This window comes from Notothenia coriiceps, unplaced genomic scaffold (genome assembly GCF_000735185.1).
Source record: "Notothenia coriiceps isolate Sejong01 unplaced genomic scaffold, NC01 NC01_scaffold00036395, whole genome shotgun sequence".
NCBI classification, from domain to species: domain Eukaryota; kingdom Metazoa; phylum Chordata; class Actinopteri; order Perciformes; family Nototheniidae; genus Notothenia; species Notothenia coriiceps.
Window position 1 is genome coordinate 39028 of NW_011369096.1, and position 19513 is coordinate 58540.

The window sequence follows — 19513 nt, forward strand, 5'->3', positions numbered from 1 at the left end:
CTCAAGGGCTAGGTAATGAAATCTTCTAAAGTTTTGAATAAAAAACATGATTCTAACTGAAGAATCAAAGGATTCTAGGGAAAGGAAAAAGTCTTGTAAAGGAATTAAATACTAGTAGCATTTTCTGGTACCACTTTACAAAATAAGACTACCCTTTGTAAAGGATTCTACGAGTTTATAATTAGTTCTAAACACTTTTTAATCATTAAAAAACATTTATAAACCAGTTCTAACAATAGTTTCCTACATCAACACAGCTTCACTATTGGCAAGAGACTAAGCCTTATATTTTGGCACTAGCTACTTTTGTCCTTCTTCATCAGTCAACCCTTGGTATCTGTTGTTCACTGAGTTGAATTCTCCCCTTCCATCTGATGTTCCTTTGGCATCCTCCTTTATGAACCCATGTATTATAGAGTTACTAACTTTATACTTCCAAAAAGGGGATGCCTTGTTTGTAAGCAGGGGTGGGGGAACCTTTCCTCTCAAGGGCCTTTCATTTTACAACATCTTCGAGGGCCCGTAACAAATTATTGACTCACGTCTGCTTAAACCGATCATCACAGCCCATTCATCTTCGGTTTCTTTTCATGCTGGCAAAGAAAAGCAACCTCTTAATCCGATATTTACCATGACCGCGGCATTCAGCCCGTGGGCATGACACCAAACAGAAGCATGCAACAAGATGTGTGCAAATGTATTTATTCCCTATCCATAGTGGACATGATTTAAAGTGGGGGGGCCGGATCTACTCATCTAAGGGGGTTTTGGGGCATGCACCCAAGGAAGATTTTTTTAAATGTTGAGTTAAAAGCATCAATCTGTGCACTTTGAGAGCAACATGAGAGATCTATGGGATACTCTCTCGACATCCATATGAAACGGCACTGAGTAAGCAGATTTTTTTTCTTTTATGGATATTTTACAAATCACCTTCCTTTTTAACTGTATTATTGTTTATTAATACCACTTTTTTTTACTGTCCATATTAGTATTGTATACCCGTTTACTTTATTCTCTTATTTTTCTATACTATAATGATCATATAAAAGATGTGCCTTTACCTCACCTGGTTGAAGAAAAGCTTCTTATATTCGTTAGCATAGCTAGCTAACCAAATGCTAATAACAACACGTTTATTGACTGTATGATGCAGTATGACAGATTAAACAGATCCCACTGGCTTTCAACTAAAGACACGCACGCAAAACTGCGGCATGGTACCTCCTTATGGTATGTGCAAATTTGTGAAGTCCCGGCCGGAGCCGCGTTCTGGGGCTCTCCGTAGAACTACCAACTACCTCCTGTCAGATCGAGACATATACACTAATGACACGTAACGGCCCCGTCTACACTACAGGCATCAAAATGGCTTCAACGCTTCGCCATTCCTTGAAGGGGTGACGTAGACGATTTAAAATCTTATCGTCGAACTGCAATGGGGGAGCAGGCCATGGCTTTTGCAGCATCACGAGCATCTATCGGCATCAATTTGAGGCGCGATGCTTGGCATCAGCCAATCAAATCCCGTTTATGCAAATCCCGCCAGTGCAAGCGCAGCCAATCAAACCGCGTGCAAGCTGGGAGAGCCAGACCGCAGTTCATTTCCTCATATTCCAAACGAGATATTATGGTAGCAAATCACCCGGTTCTTTACGACCAGAACTATTTACCGGGACACAAACCGGAGGAACCAGGCATGGAGGGAGGTGGCAGAGACAGTGGGTGAAACTGGTAGGTTTTTCGCCTGTTTGGAGAGTTTATATCCAGTTTACTTCGTTTTAACATTGCTATTGCTTTGTATGTCGGGGGCGGGAGATTCATGTGATTGGTTGTTGGTCGCGTTGCTCGCAAAAAATCGCCAATCTTCAGACACGCCCAGCTTCAAGATTTTTTGATGCCTGTAGTGTAGACGGGCCGTTAAGCTCGTGTTGTGTTCAAGGTCCCTGACCTTGGCCAGGAAAAACAAGCTTGTTTAATTATTTTGCGGTCTAGATTTCTTGAATTTTTTTCTTTTTTGCGTGTGTTTATAAATTACCTCGAGGGCCGTACCAAATGGTCTCGCGGGCCGTATACGGCCCGGAGGCCGGAGGTTCCCCACCCCTGTTGTAAAGTGTAAAACACATTCCCATTTATTTACGAGTTACTAACATTTATAGTTGCCAAAAGGGAGCCTTGTTGTAAAGTGTAAAACACATTCCCATTTATTAATGAGTTACTACCATTTGTAATAAGGCTTAGCAGTACAGATAAATGTGGGCTCACTATTTGGCAAGCAACCGGTCACAGTTGCCCTGTTTATCTCATGTCTAATAGTGTTCACAACCTAATTAATAAATGAATTACAAACTATTCGTAAATCCTTTTTAAGGGTAGTCTTATTGTAAAGTGGTACACATTTTCTTGTTATCACACTCTGGAAAGTGAAAATAAAATGAAAGCGCTATACCATAATTGTCTTAATGAGAACTGGATTTAATGTAGTGTGTTTGTACAGTTGCTCATTTAAGCGCAGCGTGATGGTTTTTATGTAATAGCCGTTTGCAGCTTCCTAAGTGGTGTTAGCGGTGGGGAAATTCTGTGTTTTTCCCTGAAGCTGTTGTGTTGCTATTTTTGAGGCACAATAAAACAATTCTTCTTTGTGATCTGTGGGTGGCTGGAATCTCCTGTGGTTATGTATTTCATTAAGGGCCTGTAACAAATGAATCCTCTGAAACTTCTGCTGTCCTGAAGCAGCCTGCTGGAAATTACCCATGTACTTAGGCACTGCTTTGTCCATTTAATGGCAGCATTTTCCAGTTGAAATGTTAATTTCCGTGTTTGTTTAGCAGTTTATGAAGGACGATGGTACCAATACATGACAGGGACACTGACTTACTAACTTGTTTTAGCAGGTATTTCTCTGCTACAACATATTTTCAAACCCTGGCATCTTTTCTCATGTATTAATAAAGAGCTTGTGATGGATTTTGTGCTCCAGCAGTGTTGAAGCTTAAGAGAATATCGTGTTTAAATATTTCATGTTGTATTGTATTCAGATATTCTGGTAACACTAATGCCGTCAAACATCAAATCCCTGTATTTCAAAATGTAGAAGATGCATGCTTATTCATTCGTACACTTGTATTATTAAGAGCTTCTCTGAAATATCTGTGTTTGTTATATCTTAAAACCTCAGTAGTTTCCTGCGGCTTTGCTGCTTATTTCCATTGGACTGCCCTTGAGTGAAAAACGTAAAGGACCAACTTTGTGTAGTCACAGTAATATGAGTTTTGTTGCACTCAAACAGTGTTTCAGAATTAATCAGCCATTTTAATGTATTAAATAGTGTTCATTGTGGCACTCACTTAATTTCAGGGCTGAACAAATGGGGTTGTGCTGTAAAATCCAAGGTTGGTTCACAGTAAGTACCTAAACTGTAACAGGAAAACACATCTTCTGCTACTCAAGCCCCCTAGTCTAATTAACAGCTGGTCAATTTGACTTCAAATCAAAATGTAAACCATTGAGAACATCAGCAAATCCAGCATAGCAACATATTAAAGCTCCCCTATAAATAGCCGTTACATCCATAAATACTGAATGTTGGCCAGTCTAAAATATCCTCTATTGTATTAACAGTTTTATGAAACCCTGTAGGCCTCAGTGACAATCATGGCAAAAACACATTGGACATTTTGTTCCTCTCCAGGGATGACATCTGCAGAGCCATTCAACTTTAACCTTATACACATCCAAAAATGAAGGGTACTGTGTGGGGAAAGAGTAAAAACAAGTTTAAAGTAGCCCTGGGTATAATGTTTGTGCTAGCATTTTTTTAAAGCATGTTTGTTTCCCTATATGAATCCAATTTCATGTAATGAGTGCAGTGGCATTTCATAGTCCTGTTACTCCTCCTCCTCCTCTATTTGTATACCAAAGAGGATTGAATGAAACAGGAAATAAATTGCAGGGTTATATGAAAAACAAATCTTCCATCATGGAACATTGTGCATTGCAGTAACAGTGTTGATGAGTGAGCAGAATGAAGAGGGGAAAGGGAGAAACACAAGGTAGAGAAACGGGGTCAGCTCCAGTTTACGTAACGCCCCTCTTCAAAGTAAGCCTGAGTGCATGCACTAGCAGAGGGTTTGGCTCCCACTCATCTGCAGAGGCTACACATGCACAAACACTGACCCCCCAAAGGGTCCATCCTACAAGGAGGGGAACACACATCAGCAGGAACAACAGCCACAATGTTAATCTTCTGTCCCATCTGTTAATGGTCCCAGGCATAGCATTTTGGAGCAGGCTGTCCAGCCTAAAGGCAAGTAAATGGAGTCCAAATGTGCATTATGGTGAAAAGCTGTTATCCCCCTACCTCCTGCTTCCAGTTGTCTTTTATGCAAGTGGTAGTTCTTGAGAAAAGACAACAACAACATTACATAGACTGCGTGCTTCAGCTCCAGCCCTGAATAACTCATGTTCACTCAAGCTGTCACAAACAGTGCTCATACTTTCATTACGTCCCCTTCACTTCACACAACCCCTTTGCATGTTGAAAGGGGCTGAATGGATCATTCCCCTGTGAGAGTGGTGTCTTTCAAGCTTGACAAAAACTGGCCCTTTTTTTCTGGTTGTGAGTGACACTAAAATAGTAGAAATACATAGGGTTATAGGAATAAAAGTACAATAATAATTGAAGGCATATGATGTGTTCCTTCATACACTCTTGGTCCTGCAATCATGAAATATTTGTCCTTCTTTATTAGGGAGGTGGCTTCTTTAGTCCTCATCTAAGTTAGAATGCTTAAAGGTCCCATGTCCTGCTTTTCCGGTTATTACCCGTCCCCTTGTGTGTTATGAAGGTTTTTATGCATGTAAACAGTCTGCAAAGTCACAAACCCTCAAAGTACACCCTGTAGCGAGTAAAACTCTAACACAGAAAATACCTGTCTATGCTGCCCCAGAACGCCTCGTTGGACATTTCTCTTTTTCCATTGTTTTCTTCCTGGGTAAAGTGACGTGCACATAACCAAATGGACCCATTGGTCCAAATGGACCAATCCGTGGAGCCATTACGTTACGTCCGCGGATTGGTCAGATATACTCTGCATCAAAGGCACAAGTTTGATATTATTTCTCATCTGGACTTCTTCTTTTTTCTTCTTTTGTATAGAGCTTACCAGCCGCTGATCAAGCAAACTGTCTGAAGCTCCAGTGACAAACAAAATGCCTAAAAAATCAATACGATCCTGCAGGTAAGTTAACATTCAGACACAATTCTGTCATTTGACATACACACACACACAAATCATTCTGTACAGACATAAAATCATGTTCCTTTGGAGTTAACTTAACCTGTATTTTCACCTCTGTTTAGCCTCTGAATTATGGGAAATGTTGAGAGCCAGAACGGGGACCATGCCCTCTACGGTAACGAACATGGCTATTTGTCACGTAAGCACATGTCTCGATCTCTTCGCATCTCCAATAAGCAGTCCAGACGCTCTCGGCATGCTTCATCAGGGAAAATAGAGCACAGGAACTCTGAAACGAGTACACGCTCAAGTAGCACCCCCAGTATCCCACAATCCCTAGCTGACCATGGCCTGGAGCCCTTCAATGAGACGAATATCCTCCCAGACTTTGGAAGTCCAATTTGGGTGGACCGCGTGGCAATGAACCTTCGACCTGTGTCCTTTCACAACGACATGACCAATCCTTCGGTGCACATGAATACAATGCACGTAACCCTTCCTGGCCCCACTGCAGAGGAGGTGCAGGACAAAGACGAGTACATGGGCGAGGTAACGTACCTTCAGAAAACACGGGACGGCTCCAATGAGACGGTAAGCTTCAAGAAGAAGAGGTCTAAGTCTGCAGACATGTGGCGAGAAGACAGCCTGGAGTTTTCCCTCTCTGACCTCAGCCAGGAGCACCTGACCAGCACAGAGGAGATAATAGACCCAGCCAGCGAGAGGGACTTTACTGACTGCAAAGGACACCTGCAGTCCAGCCCCACAGACTCCGCTGACAGGGCCAACTCCCTGGATGAGCTGTACAGCCAGAAGAGCTCCACTCGCAGGCAACCCCACGGCCGCTATGCCAAGTGGCACGGCACCAACAGGGCCATCAGGGAGGGCGATGATGATAAGATGATCTCCCCATCTGAGGAAGAAGGGAACACCTATAGTGCATACACCCTCCCCTGCAGGCGTTCCCACTGCCTTTCCGAAGGCCTCAGCAGCCACCAAGCTGCCATGTGTGCCAGTATGCAAGGCAGGAGAGCGCAGACTATACAGGTAAGATGAAAAGCAGTTTCACATTGTGCTGTTATTTTGAACTATAATGCCCAAATATTGTCTTGCAGAATTAATAGATACAATAACCAATTCCATGCCCCATCCATGAAAATATAAAGCATGTATTCATGTTTTTTTTTAAGTGTCAGGAACTTGAACTATTAAAGCAGTATCATGGCTCCTTTATGCTCCTTGGAAAGCTGTGCAGAATATAAATGTAGTCTGGTGGCATCCCTAAAAAGAGGGCTCCCCTCATACCATTTTTTTCCCTCCCATTGTGTCTGAGGGTTTCCTCTGCTGCATTCAGTTTTCAGATAGTAAGCTGCTGAAATAGATTAAGTTTCAAACTAAAGCTCATGTCAGGAGACCGATGTGTCGTTTCCTGATGAAACTGTTGTTTTACTTGGGAGAAGAGTCCGCGATGACGGGAGGTAGTGGGGGGGGGAGTTAAAGCTTAAAGTCACTCCCCCCTTTGAAATGCCTCAGCCTTTGTCATGATAATAAGGGGAGGCCCTTGGAACAGTAAAATGTGTGCGGTGGACCTGTCACTGCGGGGCACCGTGGGCCCTAGAGAATGGGGCTCTGGAGCGCATGATTGGGTCATGTGACCAGATGGAGATACCGAGCTCGGTGTAGCCCCCTTCATCTTCCAGGTCTTTGGCCATGTGGGTAGGAGAGAGCAGGAGTTGTTGACAGGTTCCATTCTTAGTTATGAAGAAAACGTGGTTGCAATGCTGTCTCACCTGTCTTGTACTTCTGCAACGTCGCAGGATGTCACAGCCGGGGAGGGCAGCGAGTACGAGGACAGCGGCATCGACGGGGTGACGGCGGAGGCAGAGCACCAGTCCAGACGCTACAAGACCATGTCGGCCTCCTTCTCCATGTGCTCGACGGCCGGCAGGAGCATGTTCGCCGGCAGCGACAGCGGCAGCAGCAGCGGCGGCGGTGGCGGCGGGGCCAGTGAGTGTGTTCAGGGCGTGTACGAGAACTTTCGTCAAGAACTGGAGATGAGCTCCTGCCAGACGGAGAGCTTGGAGGAGGCGGGGTCAGCCCTGAGTGACGAGCAGAGCACCATGAGCTCCGCCTACCAGTCAGACGTGTTGCTCAGTGTTGCCCAGGGGATGGTGCGCAAAGCTGGCAGGCTCGCCGTCAAGAACTTCCTCGTGCACAAGAAGAACAAGAAAGTAGAGTCAGCCACGAGGCGCAAGTGGAAGAGTTACTGGGTGTCTCTGAAAGGTTTGTAGTGCCCTCAATGTGTCCATAACATTTGCATGCAATTCCATAATATCAGTATTGATACAGCTTGGAATGCTTTTGATGTTTATTATTTTGCTATCATACAGTGGCTCATGCAGCAATACTTAAGATCTAATCTAAATTCAGTTTATAGTTTCTTATTAAACGAAGCTTCAATTTCAGCATGATGTAAACCTCTTTATTAAATATGATGCCACTTTACTGAGCTGGAAATTAGATAATAACTCTTAATGATCATGAAACCTCCCTTGCTGATAAGTCAGCCATGCTGCACTTCTTAATGTTGGCCACTGGAGAGCAGAATTAAATTGCTTGTGCAAATATGGCTCTATAAAACATAAATAATAATAATCAGTATTTTCAATCTTTTCTAGAGACTGGGGCCAGTGTATATGAAATACAAAATTGATTGTTTTTGTTTTCTAGGTTGCACTCTGTTCTTCTATGAGACTGATGGGCGGTCAGGCATCGACAACAACAGTATTCCTAAGCATGCAATCTGGGTGGAGAACAGTATTGTCCAGGCGGTACCAGAGCATCCCAAAAAGGACTTTGTGTTCTGTCTCAGCAACTCCCTGGGAGACGCTTTCCTGTTTCAGGTAAGAGGATGATTAAATTGCATCTGGGAATGCTATTATAATTAGATGTGAATTAGTACAGGAAAACTAAATAAAGGGCTTTTTATAATGAATGGCGGGAACCAGTTGTTGTTTAACCTCTGACCTTTCCCTGTCTGACCCCCACGCAGACGTGCAGCCAGACGGAGCTGGAGAACTGGATCACAGCCATCCACTCGGCGTGTGCCACTGCTGTCGCCCGGCAGCACCACAGAGAGGACACGGTGCGCCTGCTGCGCGCAGAAATCAAGAAGCTCGAGCAGAAGATAGACATGGACGAGAAGATGAAGAAGATGGGTGACATGCAGCTGTCTGCCGTTACTGACACCAAGAAGAGGAAGACCATCCTGGATCAGGTAGGTTTTCTCTTTTCTCACTGAGCCACGTCTCGCATACAGTCAGGCAGCACTTCACCTGTGTTTGCATGATTTCCCAAAAATATCGTAACAATATATAAGATAGAATCTGTATGGCTTGTCAAATGTGAAGACACATCTCCTCATCAATTGTATGAAAATTAGTTTATATTTCATTTATAATTTTTTTTTAAATCAGAATAAAAGTATAGCTTGCGTTGGAATGATTTTCACCACAGCTGTGACAGTTTAATTGGATTTAAAACTTTTCTGAACTGATAAGCAAGTTAACAAGCCAACAGGCATTGATAAAAAGGTCACAGTCAAGCCTCAACTTGATTTACTTCAAAAATAGAAAAACTAAAGTATTATATCAACAGAAGGGCTCTAGTCATCAACCTCCTGCAGCTGCACTGTAATGTTGACTCTTGACTTTTAAAGAGTAGGAGATCTGCTCCTTTTTCAACTTTAACTTTAAACTGCAGCACTGAGATGTTTTCCTCACACAGCTATAGTGACAATAACTTTATTAATATTTAAATAACCTGTTGGTGTTATGTACTATTTAATTACAGGCATCACATGAAACTAGTCTCTCAATAGTATCCAGTATCAGTTATTCTGATGCTATAAAACAGGACATGACAGAGATGCAGAGAGAGGTTTGTGGGGATTAAGTAACAGATCTCTGAGGTATCATCCGCTAGAGAAGGCTGATGATGCTGCCCACCTATTGGCCACCATATTGCTTTTTGTTTTTGAAACATGGCCTGCAGTTGGCACCAGTTGATAGCCTGCCATTCTTTCAATTAATTGGAAAGCTCATATTGTCCTTTTGATATATCTGTTTACAGAGAAGGGAGATAAATTGGTCTTTGTTTGGTCGGTTAGGTAGTGCTTGAACGGAGCGGTTCTGTTTGGCAGTGTCAGGTTTCACATTGTGCAGAATTGAATGGATATAGGCCTGCTCCTTAGAAAGCTCAAACGCTCCCAGCCTCTATCTGCCAGTGGAATGCACAGTATTGTTTCTTTCCCCTCTCTGGGCTACTTGGCACCGCCGTGGTACTGGCCGCCTCTTCCAAACTCCAGAACAGGACCGTGACTGGGTAGGGATGGCCCAGTGAATAATCACAATGTCCTGCTCTACTGCCCCAGTAAACATCCATCCATTAGGATCAGAGAGAGCAGGTTGGCAACACTTGCAGAGTGGTAACAGAGCCCCTGGGGAGGAGAGGAGATGCTCCACCTTGGTCTGAAGTTGACAAACAAGACAAACCATTAACCTGATGTTCGGCTGTGTTGTTCCTCTCTGCAGATCTTCCTGTGGGAGCAGAACCTGGAGCAGTTTCACATGGATCTCTTCCGCTTCAGGTGCTACCTGGCCAGCCTGCAGGGCGGAGAGCTGCCCAACCCAAAACGCCTCCTTGCCGTTGCTTCTCGCCCCACCAAGCTGGCAATGGGCCGGCTGGGAATATTCTCTGTCTCGTCCTTCCACGCACTGGTAAAAACCCTCTCTCTCTCTCTCTCTCTCTCTCTCTCAATTTGATTCAAAAACAGTTAAAGTACAAGTACTGCCATGAGACATAATGGTGGAAATGGGGGAAATGGGAAGCCCTCTATACATTACGTCATCATTTTATTTTGCTAAAGCTTTTATCCCAAGCAATTTACAAGTTCAATTCTAGACTTTTATCTACATGAGGTAAAGTAGGTCCAGTAGTCATTATACACTATACAGACATTATGCATTTTATTACATTTACTAAGCTTTAGAGCTTATGGGCTCCTTCTTGACATCTTAGGTTTACATCAATTTAACTATAAACACATTTAGCTGGAGCCTACACACATTCTTACTTGAAATCAGTGAATAATTAGTAGCAGAAGTATAATTTAGCAGCACCAACCGAGGCTGTCACCTCAGAAGTAGGTTGATCCCTCTAAACCCTGTATTTTCCTTATATTTAGAAATTCCTTAGATACTGCATATCCCTCAAAATACAGAGCGTCACCTCTAAGCACACAAGGTGACTGGCAGGGAAATTGATTCCTGAAACTAAAAGCAGTGTTATTATAGGGCCTAGGTCTCATGCAGGCCAGGACACCTATTTGTGAAGTTTTAGTTTAGTTTTGGCCTCCCACTGAGGTTGTGTGCTCCACGGCTAAAAACACTGGAAGTACAGGAAGAGAGATATTGGATTTCTAGAGACATGTTTCCAGATCACTGAGTTACCACCAAAGCAGTGTTGTGGAGCTGGTGGGCGTTAGAGCTGCAAGATAATAAAAGAGGCTTTCTTGTGACTCTTAAAGCCTCTCCTTTACTTTCTACTACGAGTTATACTTGTATCAGCACTATGTCTAAACAGGGCGCAAAGAAGTTGACAAAACCAAAAAAGACAGAATGAGTGCAGAGGTTACGTTTCCAGCATACACACTCCTACATCAACTGTGGCTTTGCTGCCTAATTCAGCATATTTGAAAATGCCTTTTTACTTTTGCTTCTTCATAAACGAGTAGCCTAGAAATGCCAGGTTGAGTAAAACTCTGCATGAGCTAAGTGCTCATGTGTGAAATATACATGACAGCTTTGTACCTGTTATAAGTCTTCATCATGCGGGCCCCTTTTCCTCATTCATTTAACCCAATAAGTCAGTTTAAAACACATCATTTACAGAGACAGTCTGGTGTAATGCTTCCTGTTCAAAAGTATTATCGCTCATGGAAAACCTACTGCTAGCAAATACCACTTTAGGCATATGTGCTATACTTCATCATTATTATTTTATTGATTTACCTTTTTAAAGATGATTCTTTTTTGTTCTATGTTCCTTTTAAATAATTATGTTGTTCAGAAAATGTTGTGTAAAAATGAATGCTTGCCATACTTGCCATTAGAATTTTGCAAACTGTGTTCTGACATGAGGCAAAACAGATAGTTGTCGACACTTCCTTTGATCTAATTGTTATGTGACTACGACTTCATGCTGTTTGCAGGTGGCGGCTCGCGCAGAGAACGGAGTGAGACGGAGGACGCAGGCCATGTCTCGTTCCTGCAGCAAGCGCAAGAGCAGGTTCTCCTCCCTGTGGGGTCTGGACACCACCTCAAAGAAAAAAACTAAAGCCCATCCAAGCATCAACCAGGTCTGCGATATTTTACAGTTATTTTCATGTTTCAAAGCAATCAATACACCTGCCTTGGCCTTTAAAAAGGTTATCTTTTTGCCTGTTTTTCAAGCATTTATCCTCCACTGCTCTGCTTGAGTTATGACCCCTTCCCCTCTTTTTCTGTCCCAGCAGGTCTTTACTGATGGCGAGGAGCCAGCGAAAAACTCTGTAGATGGCGTATATGTCGATCCTTCCAAGGAACACACAGTAAGGAGGAATCGTTTTCTGTATGCATACACTTCACAGCGAGGTGTAGGTCAAACATGAGTGGGAACACTGACGTCAATGGAATATTAGTCCTCAGTGTTTTCAAGCAGAGGCTGCATTGATACGGCTCTGTGGGTGTTCTGACTGTAGCTGTCTAGATTGGAAGTACCGTGGGAGAATTGACTATGCTGCTTTGAGATGACCAATACAAATAACTATGTAAACACATTTGATCCCAACATTTGCTTGAGTATTTTACAAGTATGTTTGACTTATTCCCACAAAAAATAAGCCTTTCTGATGTTTCTGTTTAAAGAAAAGTGAGGACGGAACATCGCGCCTTCCGCGGCCGAGCACAGAAAGTGACATCTGGGTCCCGGACCACCTCACCCCCTCCTGGGTGTGTCTGCCAAATGACCAGCCTGTGCTGACCATCATCCAGCCAGGGGAGTCAGCACTGTGTGTTCTAGAAACCATCTGCAAGGTATTGTGGTACATTCTATCCAGTGATGTCCGTATGACAAAGATTTAGCGGTATTATGAAATACGAGAAGACATTTAAAAGTATGTCTGGGCTCTCATGACATCATTAAACTAGACATATCCAGTGTTTTTGAACATGATAATAGCCAACATATGGACTGCAACATTCATGATTGTTTAATACTGATATTAAAATAGGTTTTCCCCAATGGTCAATCAATGCAACCATGAGCCGTCATTGATACAGTTGTAAATTAACAAGAAAAATATAAGGCTGAGATCTCATCGCAACAATACTATGCTTTGTGTAACAATAACAAGTTATTCCACTTTTTTTAAACTGTCTCTCCTCATCCCACAGGCTCACCACCTCGATCCCACCAAGCATTACTTGCGACTCAAGTTCCTGATTGAAAACCAAGTGCAATTCTACATCCCCAAACCAGAAGAGGACGTGTGTGACTTGGTATGTAACTGTCTGCTCAAACATGATCTTTGTCTACTTCCTTTGACACACTTTTCAAGATGTTAAGGGTAAAACTAATATTGTATTAGATGTGTAGGGAATCACAACATGGAGAAAACCACAGACCATAAGAGCATCCTTTTGTTGTGAATTATTAAAAGACTTTTTATTTGTATCCTCTGGAGGAATCCCTGCCTTGGACGACCATGTACTCAAACATAGGTGTATTTATGGAGAGCCTTTGATAATCAGATCTGCAGTGACTGCTATCTTGTATTCATGACATATCACAGACTATCTTGCATAAAGTATCTGCAAAGAGCTTTTCTAAGAATACACTACTTGCATGCTGACAATAACCATCCCACGAGAATATTAATCAAATAAGTCGATGTCTCACGACTTATATAATAACTCTTTTTGTTCTTCACAGCTTTACAAAGAAATTGAGCTCTGCTCCAAAATTACGAAAGTAATCCAGTTTGACAGAGATGAATCCTGCATGATTGGATACGGTAGGAACCATTTCAACGATTCAGCGTTTTACATTCATACTGATTTTATAGTATGATTTTTGTTTTCAGTTAAGATGTCGTAATGACCCAATGTCCGAAATGTAATGTGTTGTTTTCAGCGAAACAATTGCTTTTCTTTGACCTATACACAACCTGTATGGTTTTTTTCTTCCCGTTCCCATTTGTACTGCACAAATCCCTCTGATGTGTTTTATATAAGAGTCCCCCTTTTCACTCTCTCTCTCTCGCCTCTCTGATTCTGCCTTTCCCTCCTCCAGGTTTCTCCATTTCAGTGGTGGAGGAGGATGGAGTACAACAGCTCTACATCACTGATGTGAAGGCGGGAGGATTGGCCTTCGCAAAAGGTTCATTACCCTTCATTTGTTTGAAATGAACTCCCTCCAAAGACAATCAATTTGTCTCAGTGAACCGACGAGTAGAAAAAAAATAATCTAGCCTGCTCTGGGCAATATTTCAGTTTGTTTCCTATGTTTTCAAAACACAGCATTCCTCTCATATCAAGGTCAAGACGTGTTCACGGCATCTCTTTAGAAATGCATTAGCCGTGTTTTGAAATAGGCAGCGGAGGCCTCGGAGAACACAGCTGTTCTCAAGGGTAATGATTACTGTAATAATAACCACACTGCCTCTCACTGGCTTGTGAAGGATGGCGCTGAATGCACCTCACCACAGCTGCTTCACATCGATACCCCTGCTGTGAAGTTAGACTGCATGGATGAGTGATGTCAAAATATCAGGCTGGAGTTGGTCAGAGTCCTAGCAGAGCGCATGCAGGGAGGCTGAGCTGCAGGAAGTGACAAATGTGCAGTATCTCAGCATTTGACACTTCAGGGTATTCAAATGAGTGGGTCTGAAAGGCAAAGATAATACATCTTAAGGTCATTGTCTCCAAACTAGTATTTATATTTAGTAAGAGATATCTCTTTCTGTTAATGATGACTATAATGGCATGTTAATCAATGCTTGAAATCATATGGATTGATGTTACAATCACATACTAGGGAAAGGATATACTCACTTCACTCGGTGCATCGATGTGTGACAGGCATTCATTTGAATCCAAGCTCATCGTGTTCCCGCTTTGCAGGTCTTAATGCAGGGGATGAAATACTGCAGCTGAATGGAAAGGAATCCCACAGTCTCAACTTCTCCGACATGAAGGCAGCTTTCTCTCAGGCCTCGCTGGCTCTGACAGTAAACACCCTGCCTTCTGTGGAGCGCCGACAGCTCTGCTACCTGCCGCCGCGCCGCTCAGATGCAGAGGAAGATCTCTACACGGACATCTTCTCCCAGAGTCAAGGTGAGAAGCGTCATCAAAACCATAAGACATTTAAAAACTAGTCCATCCCATGTTTTTGTATCCCCTTACTCACCAATGTCCCTTGATTTCTCACATGATGGTAATGTTTACCAACCCAGCTGGCCAGTAAAAGTTGCCAGTTCTCAAGCTTTCATTCTTTCTTTTTTATTGTTTTTTCGCTAGTGTCCCTAGTGTGACACCAGTTTAAATGTTGCAAGTGGAGTGAATCTTGAGTGCAACATAAAGGTTTTCAATCATAACATGAATGACATATAGCAGGGACAATATTTCTCAGTGGTTGTTAAAGATGCATTTATCTTATTTTAAAGAAAATGTTGTTATGCATGACTGTTATTTTGGTTGCAGAGGAGATCCTGGATGATGGGGTGGGTCTGTTGCTCGAGAGCTCAGGAGATAGCCTGGACGACGACTCGGAGATCTTCAGTGATTTTGAGTGCAGAAAGGTAAGAGCATCCTTTTGTTGTTGGTCTTGATTTAGTATTACTGCTCACAACATCGGACAAAAGGTGTGCTGGCTTCTGTCCTTGCCCTTGCCTTTTGATGTTATCCTCTCAACTGTGTGTGATTATGAAAACCAGTTTGTTTCACCACAGCTTGACGCGCCATCTGTAGCTGGCCCATTTTATTCTCAGACAAGCTGCGCAGGGTCCATATTTATATGTCCAGGTGTTCATCTTCAAGCTTTTTAATACAAATCTGCATGAGGTTTCTATTTCCCTTTCATGACACATGGCCGTTGTGTAACTGCACTTAGTGAAGCCTCTGACATAATGGAAATCAAAAGGGACTAGAATCTAAACGTACGCCTACATAGTGGAATGAAGGGCATGTGATGCTTTGGGGACTCGAGACAGATTATTGCATTGAAAGTAACAGCGTAGTGATGTATGGGTCTTTGAATGAGCTTCTAATTGTTTCATTATGTGTGGTGATTAGCTTTAGGTAGTGAATGGAGGTGTATTGCTTTTTAACTCTATATGAACATAGAGACACACGTTTAAAAAAAATGATTAGTGGTATAGGCAAAAAAGACTAATCTCAAAGACATACAGTTTCCTATTGAAGTGCTTTGGCAAATATGAATTATTATCCTTTACTTAAATAAGGATACGGAATAAGGATTTGATCGAGAAAAAGAGTTGGTCTGGAACGCACTGTGCCTTTTTCTTTTGTATCGCTCACTGCCCCTCCTCTCCCTCTGATGCTAGATGTCTGAAGATAAATGACATTACAGGGTCTCTTTCTGCCTTTGTGTAGGCTTGAAAGTATTTGATGAATCACTGTAAGACGCTGCACTCTGAAATACTTTATACTTGTGAAAGATTGAAGGCTTTGTGTCTGCAATGCTGTAATTATGTCTGACATGTACCAAACCCTCACTAATAACAGAACAAAATCACACAAATGATTTGCAAATTGATCCACCTTTCGGCTTTGACTGACAGCCGCACAGCATCATCCTTTTCTCAACTTCATGTAGCAACAAATACACCGACTGACAGCAACAGAGGAGTTGTTTTTACAGTCGCTGTAAATGAAACTCGTGTTAATGCAAAGAGTAAATAATCAACCAAATCTATCCCTGCAGAAATGTTTGTTGGCTGCTTCGGAACTGGGACATACCTTTGGCAAAAATACATTTCTGTCCCCTTCACGTGGTCTGCGGTATATTTAGACGGTCACATTGGTTAGTGTCAGACATTCAGAGCACGGACCATCAGTACTGACCACTAGGTACTGACTCTGCTTTACGCTCCTACCTCTGACACTCTCTGGAGGTTGGTCTTTGTCGGAAGGCATTCTTGGAGAGGTCCCATATACCTGAGGGGGGAAAGGACACTTCAGTTAAGTCACGAGACTGAGTTGTTACATAATTCCTGGCATCGACCGCGAGATGGAGGACATTAATATCTGCTACTGTATGTTTCCTTCAGTTACTTATCTGAACAAGGGCTGGGGTCTTGGCTCGTGGAACTCATACTTCATTTGACGTATCACTTTAATTACATACATTTTGGCACGCCTGAACATTTTCCACTCCTTTTCGTCCTTCAATATTCCCACACCGGTTGTTCCTGTATTCACCCTCGACTGCAGCCTGCTCCTTTGAAGCTCCCCTCTCCCCCTTTTCCTGAAAAACCCCTGCATTTCTATTCTACTGCAGCGTGGCTCGCCCAGCCAATCCTGCTCCAGCACAACCTGAAGGAGGAGACTCCTTCCATCCCGCTCGCTCGCTCTCATCCCCAGGCTGGAGGATTATGAAGACTCATTTAATATGCTGCTGGAGTTGGCCAGATCTTCACACTCACACTGTGTGTCTGAGTTTAGAGAAGAAAGAGCGAGAGAGAGAGAGAGAGAGAGAGAGAGAGAGAACACCAGAATATTAGTGACAGAACTACAGCAGACCGAGGGTGAAAAGAAGGGGAGTTGGAAGGCTGTAATCGTCTGTGGGCGGAGAGGAGGAGGCTGAGCGGCTCCACTCATCCTTCATAAGGAACACAACAGAACCTTCTCCTTTTTCTCAAAATCAGAGGAAAGAAAAAACAGTTGAGATATGTATTAGAGGCGCAGTATATACTTGACTTTTCCAAAACCTTTAACTGTCACTGACTGTCCACCTGCACCTGGCTATGTCTGTCCTGAAGTGGAGCAAACACAGCAAGCGCTCCACAGACTCCATCTCTGACATGCTCCATCTGGTAAGATTCCTTTCTTTGTATCTTTTGTTTTCTTTATCTGACTACTTCTTGCTGCTGCTGCTGTTGTATTCCCCTGAGAGTTACACCTTTTCTTTCAGCAAGAAAGGGGAATTTGTTTCACACACACTCTTGGCTGCTACAGACAAGAGGAAGCAGTGAGTCACTGTTGTGTCGCAGAATTGTCCCATAATCACAGAAGTGCTTCAGAGGATGCCAAAATGTATCGCTGCATGCGTTGGAGCTGAGTCTCTATATAACTGACCAAAGACCACCTGGGTGACATAAAAACAACAGCCTGACCGCTGTGGACGTGGCTTTCTGAATGTTGCACATATCTTTCTCTCTTGGCACCTCGATGCTGTGATCTTTGGCTTGTCTCAGTTTCAGAAGGGAGATGTGCTATCTTCCGTTGACTTCATCATCAGCGCTTTCATGCTTTGCGGTTTTGTTCTATACTTCACTTGCTCAGGAAAATGCTCGTCTTTGGCATCCCACAGATTAACGCATGGCAGTTTCTCTTTTCTACATGTTCTGATTTTCATGTCATATTTGGAGCTTCCCCCCTTCTATGTTCTTTCTCCTCATTCTGCCGTGTCATGGCAGTCCGTGCACCCAAGCTGCCACGGTGTTATTCAGTGTACAATGTGAATCGGATGACTGGACTTAGACTAAATACACATGGTTTTGCTTAGCTAACTTTGGCAGGAAGAAATCAGGTTCATTTAAGGATTTTTTTCCCCCAGTTTTCTCTGCATTACATTCTTTTGGTTGCATATTTGGATATGTGCTGCGTGTGTTTAGTTTTTCTAACTTCTTTGCGTCTTTGTGCTCTTAAACTTCTATTTTTGCTAAATGTACAGTTTGTCATCACATCAATAAACCACTGCAGAAACAAATACAGGCATACAGACATGTTTTACAATGAAAAACAGAAAACTAAATAAGAGGACGAAATGCCTACTGCAGCCGCCCTTCTACTAGAGATGTGGCTACATTTCCTTTAAGGGCATTGATGTCAATTGCATTTGCAAAATGATATTTACTGACAGGATGGCACTTCATCTGTTGATCTGGAAGCTGCATGGTTGTTTTGGGAACATTGATAAGAGAGACAAACTGCTGTCGTGCCTCACATATGGATGTGTCTCTCTGATTAGATAACAATGCTGATTATAACCAGTGTCATTTGCAAAGCTGCATAAGATACACAACTGTCACTGGGTAACAGTGTTTTTGATCTAGGTACGTTTTCATCATGAAAACATTTCTGTCATTTAAAGTACGTGTTTTTGAATATTAAATATTTGTATGCACAGTAACTCTAATACGAAAGCAGTTTTGATGGCCTGAGAAGCTTACACTGATGTGACTAGTTACTAAGATCACAATTAAGATGTTTATTTTAAGAATGGTAACATTACATCTTCCTCAGCTGTGTCGAGTCTATATTATTATTATTTCCCAGAGGAGCTCGTAGGTGTGACAGGACAAATTGCCTCCGCCTGGTCTATAAAAATCCTTTTAATAATAAGAGACCATAGCCCGCTGTAGTGCGCTCACTACCTGCTAGTGGTGTCTGACATGCTGCCAAACTGCTTTCCTTCTTGCAGCTTTCTCGATCGATCTTCACGTGTCGCCCACTTATAGAAACAAATAAGTAAATATTGTCTGATTTATTAAATTCTTTCCAAATACATTAGAGTGAGCTTTGCTTTTGTTCTTATTGAACAAAGCCTATATGCAGCTTAATTGTTATGACTGGTGAGGCTGTTGCAAACAAAGTAACTAATAAGCCATTTAAGATGTTGCTGAGTGGGGTGTATTTTGGTCTGGAATGATAGTCTAATGCACCGGTTTCCACGGCAACACATACTATACTGCATGTGTACGTACATTCTTGACTCTTTGAAAAGCAATGAATCTCTGAACCAGCGATCAGTCAGTAGGAGGAAAACACCAGGGAAAAGAGGGATGTGAGTGAAAGAGAGAGCGGTGGAGAGCCATTGTTATGACAGACTGAAAATAGACCAAATTAGTGCAAATGATTTTTTTTTTTTTAGAACTGCGTCTCTGCCTCTCTCCAGGCTCACTCTCTGCACAGTCATGAATCTGTGCACATCAG

At 42.6% G+C, this 19513-nt stretch overlaps 1 protein-coding gene across 3 annotated transcripts in view; it reads left to right on the forward strand.

Moving 5' to 3' along the window:
- Positions 1 to 19513, forward strand: part of tiam1b (TIAM Rac1 associated GEF 1b) — a 61426-nt gene that overhangs the window by 34333 nt on the left and 7580 nt on the right. For 2 of the 3 annotated variants that reach the window (XM_010792199.1, XM_010792198.1), the window contains exons 2-15: positions 5159 to 5240; positions 5363 to 6284; positions 7055 to 7520; positions 7968 to 8140; positions 8290 to 8514; positions 9830 to 10015; positions 11509 to 11655; positions 11809 to 11886; positions 12203 to 12370; positions 12731 to 12835; positions 13269 to 13350; positions 13629 to 13715; positions 14459 to 14671; positions 15038 to 15135. In XM_010792199.1, the coding sequence (XP_010790501.1) occupies positions 5373 to 6284; positions 7055 to 7520; positions 7968 to 8140; positions 8290 to 8514; positions 9830 to 10015; positions 11509 to 11655; positions 11809 to 11886; positions 12203 to 12370; positions 12731 to 12835; positions 13269 to 13350; positions 13629 to 13715; positions 14459 to 14671; positions 15038 to 15135 (2940 nt within the window). In that variant the 5' untranslated portion in view covers positions 5159 to 5240; positions 5363 to 5372. The remainder of the gene's footprint in view (positions 1 to 5158; positions 5241 to 5362; positions 6285 to 7054; positions 7521 to 7967; positions 8141 to 8289; positions 8515 to 9829; positions 10016 to 11508; positions 11656 to 11808; positions 11887 to 12202; positions 12371 to 12730; positions 12836 to 13268; positions 13351 to 13628; positions 13716 to 14458; positions 14672 to 15037; positions 15136 to 19513) is intronic. The other variant, XM_010792200.1, reaches the window with a different exon arrangement.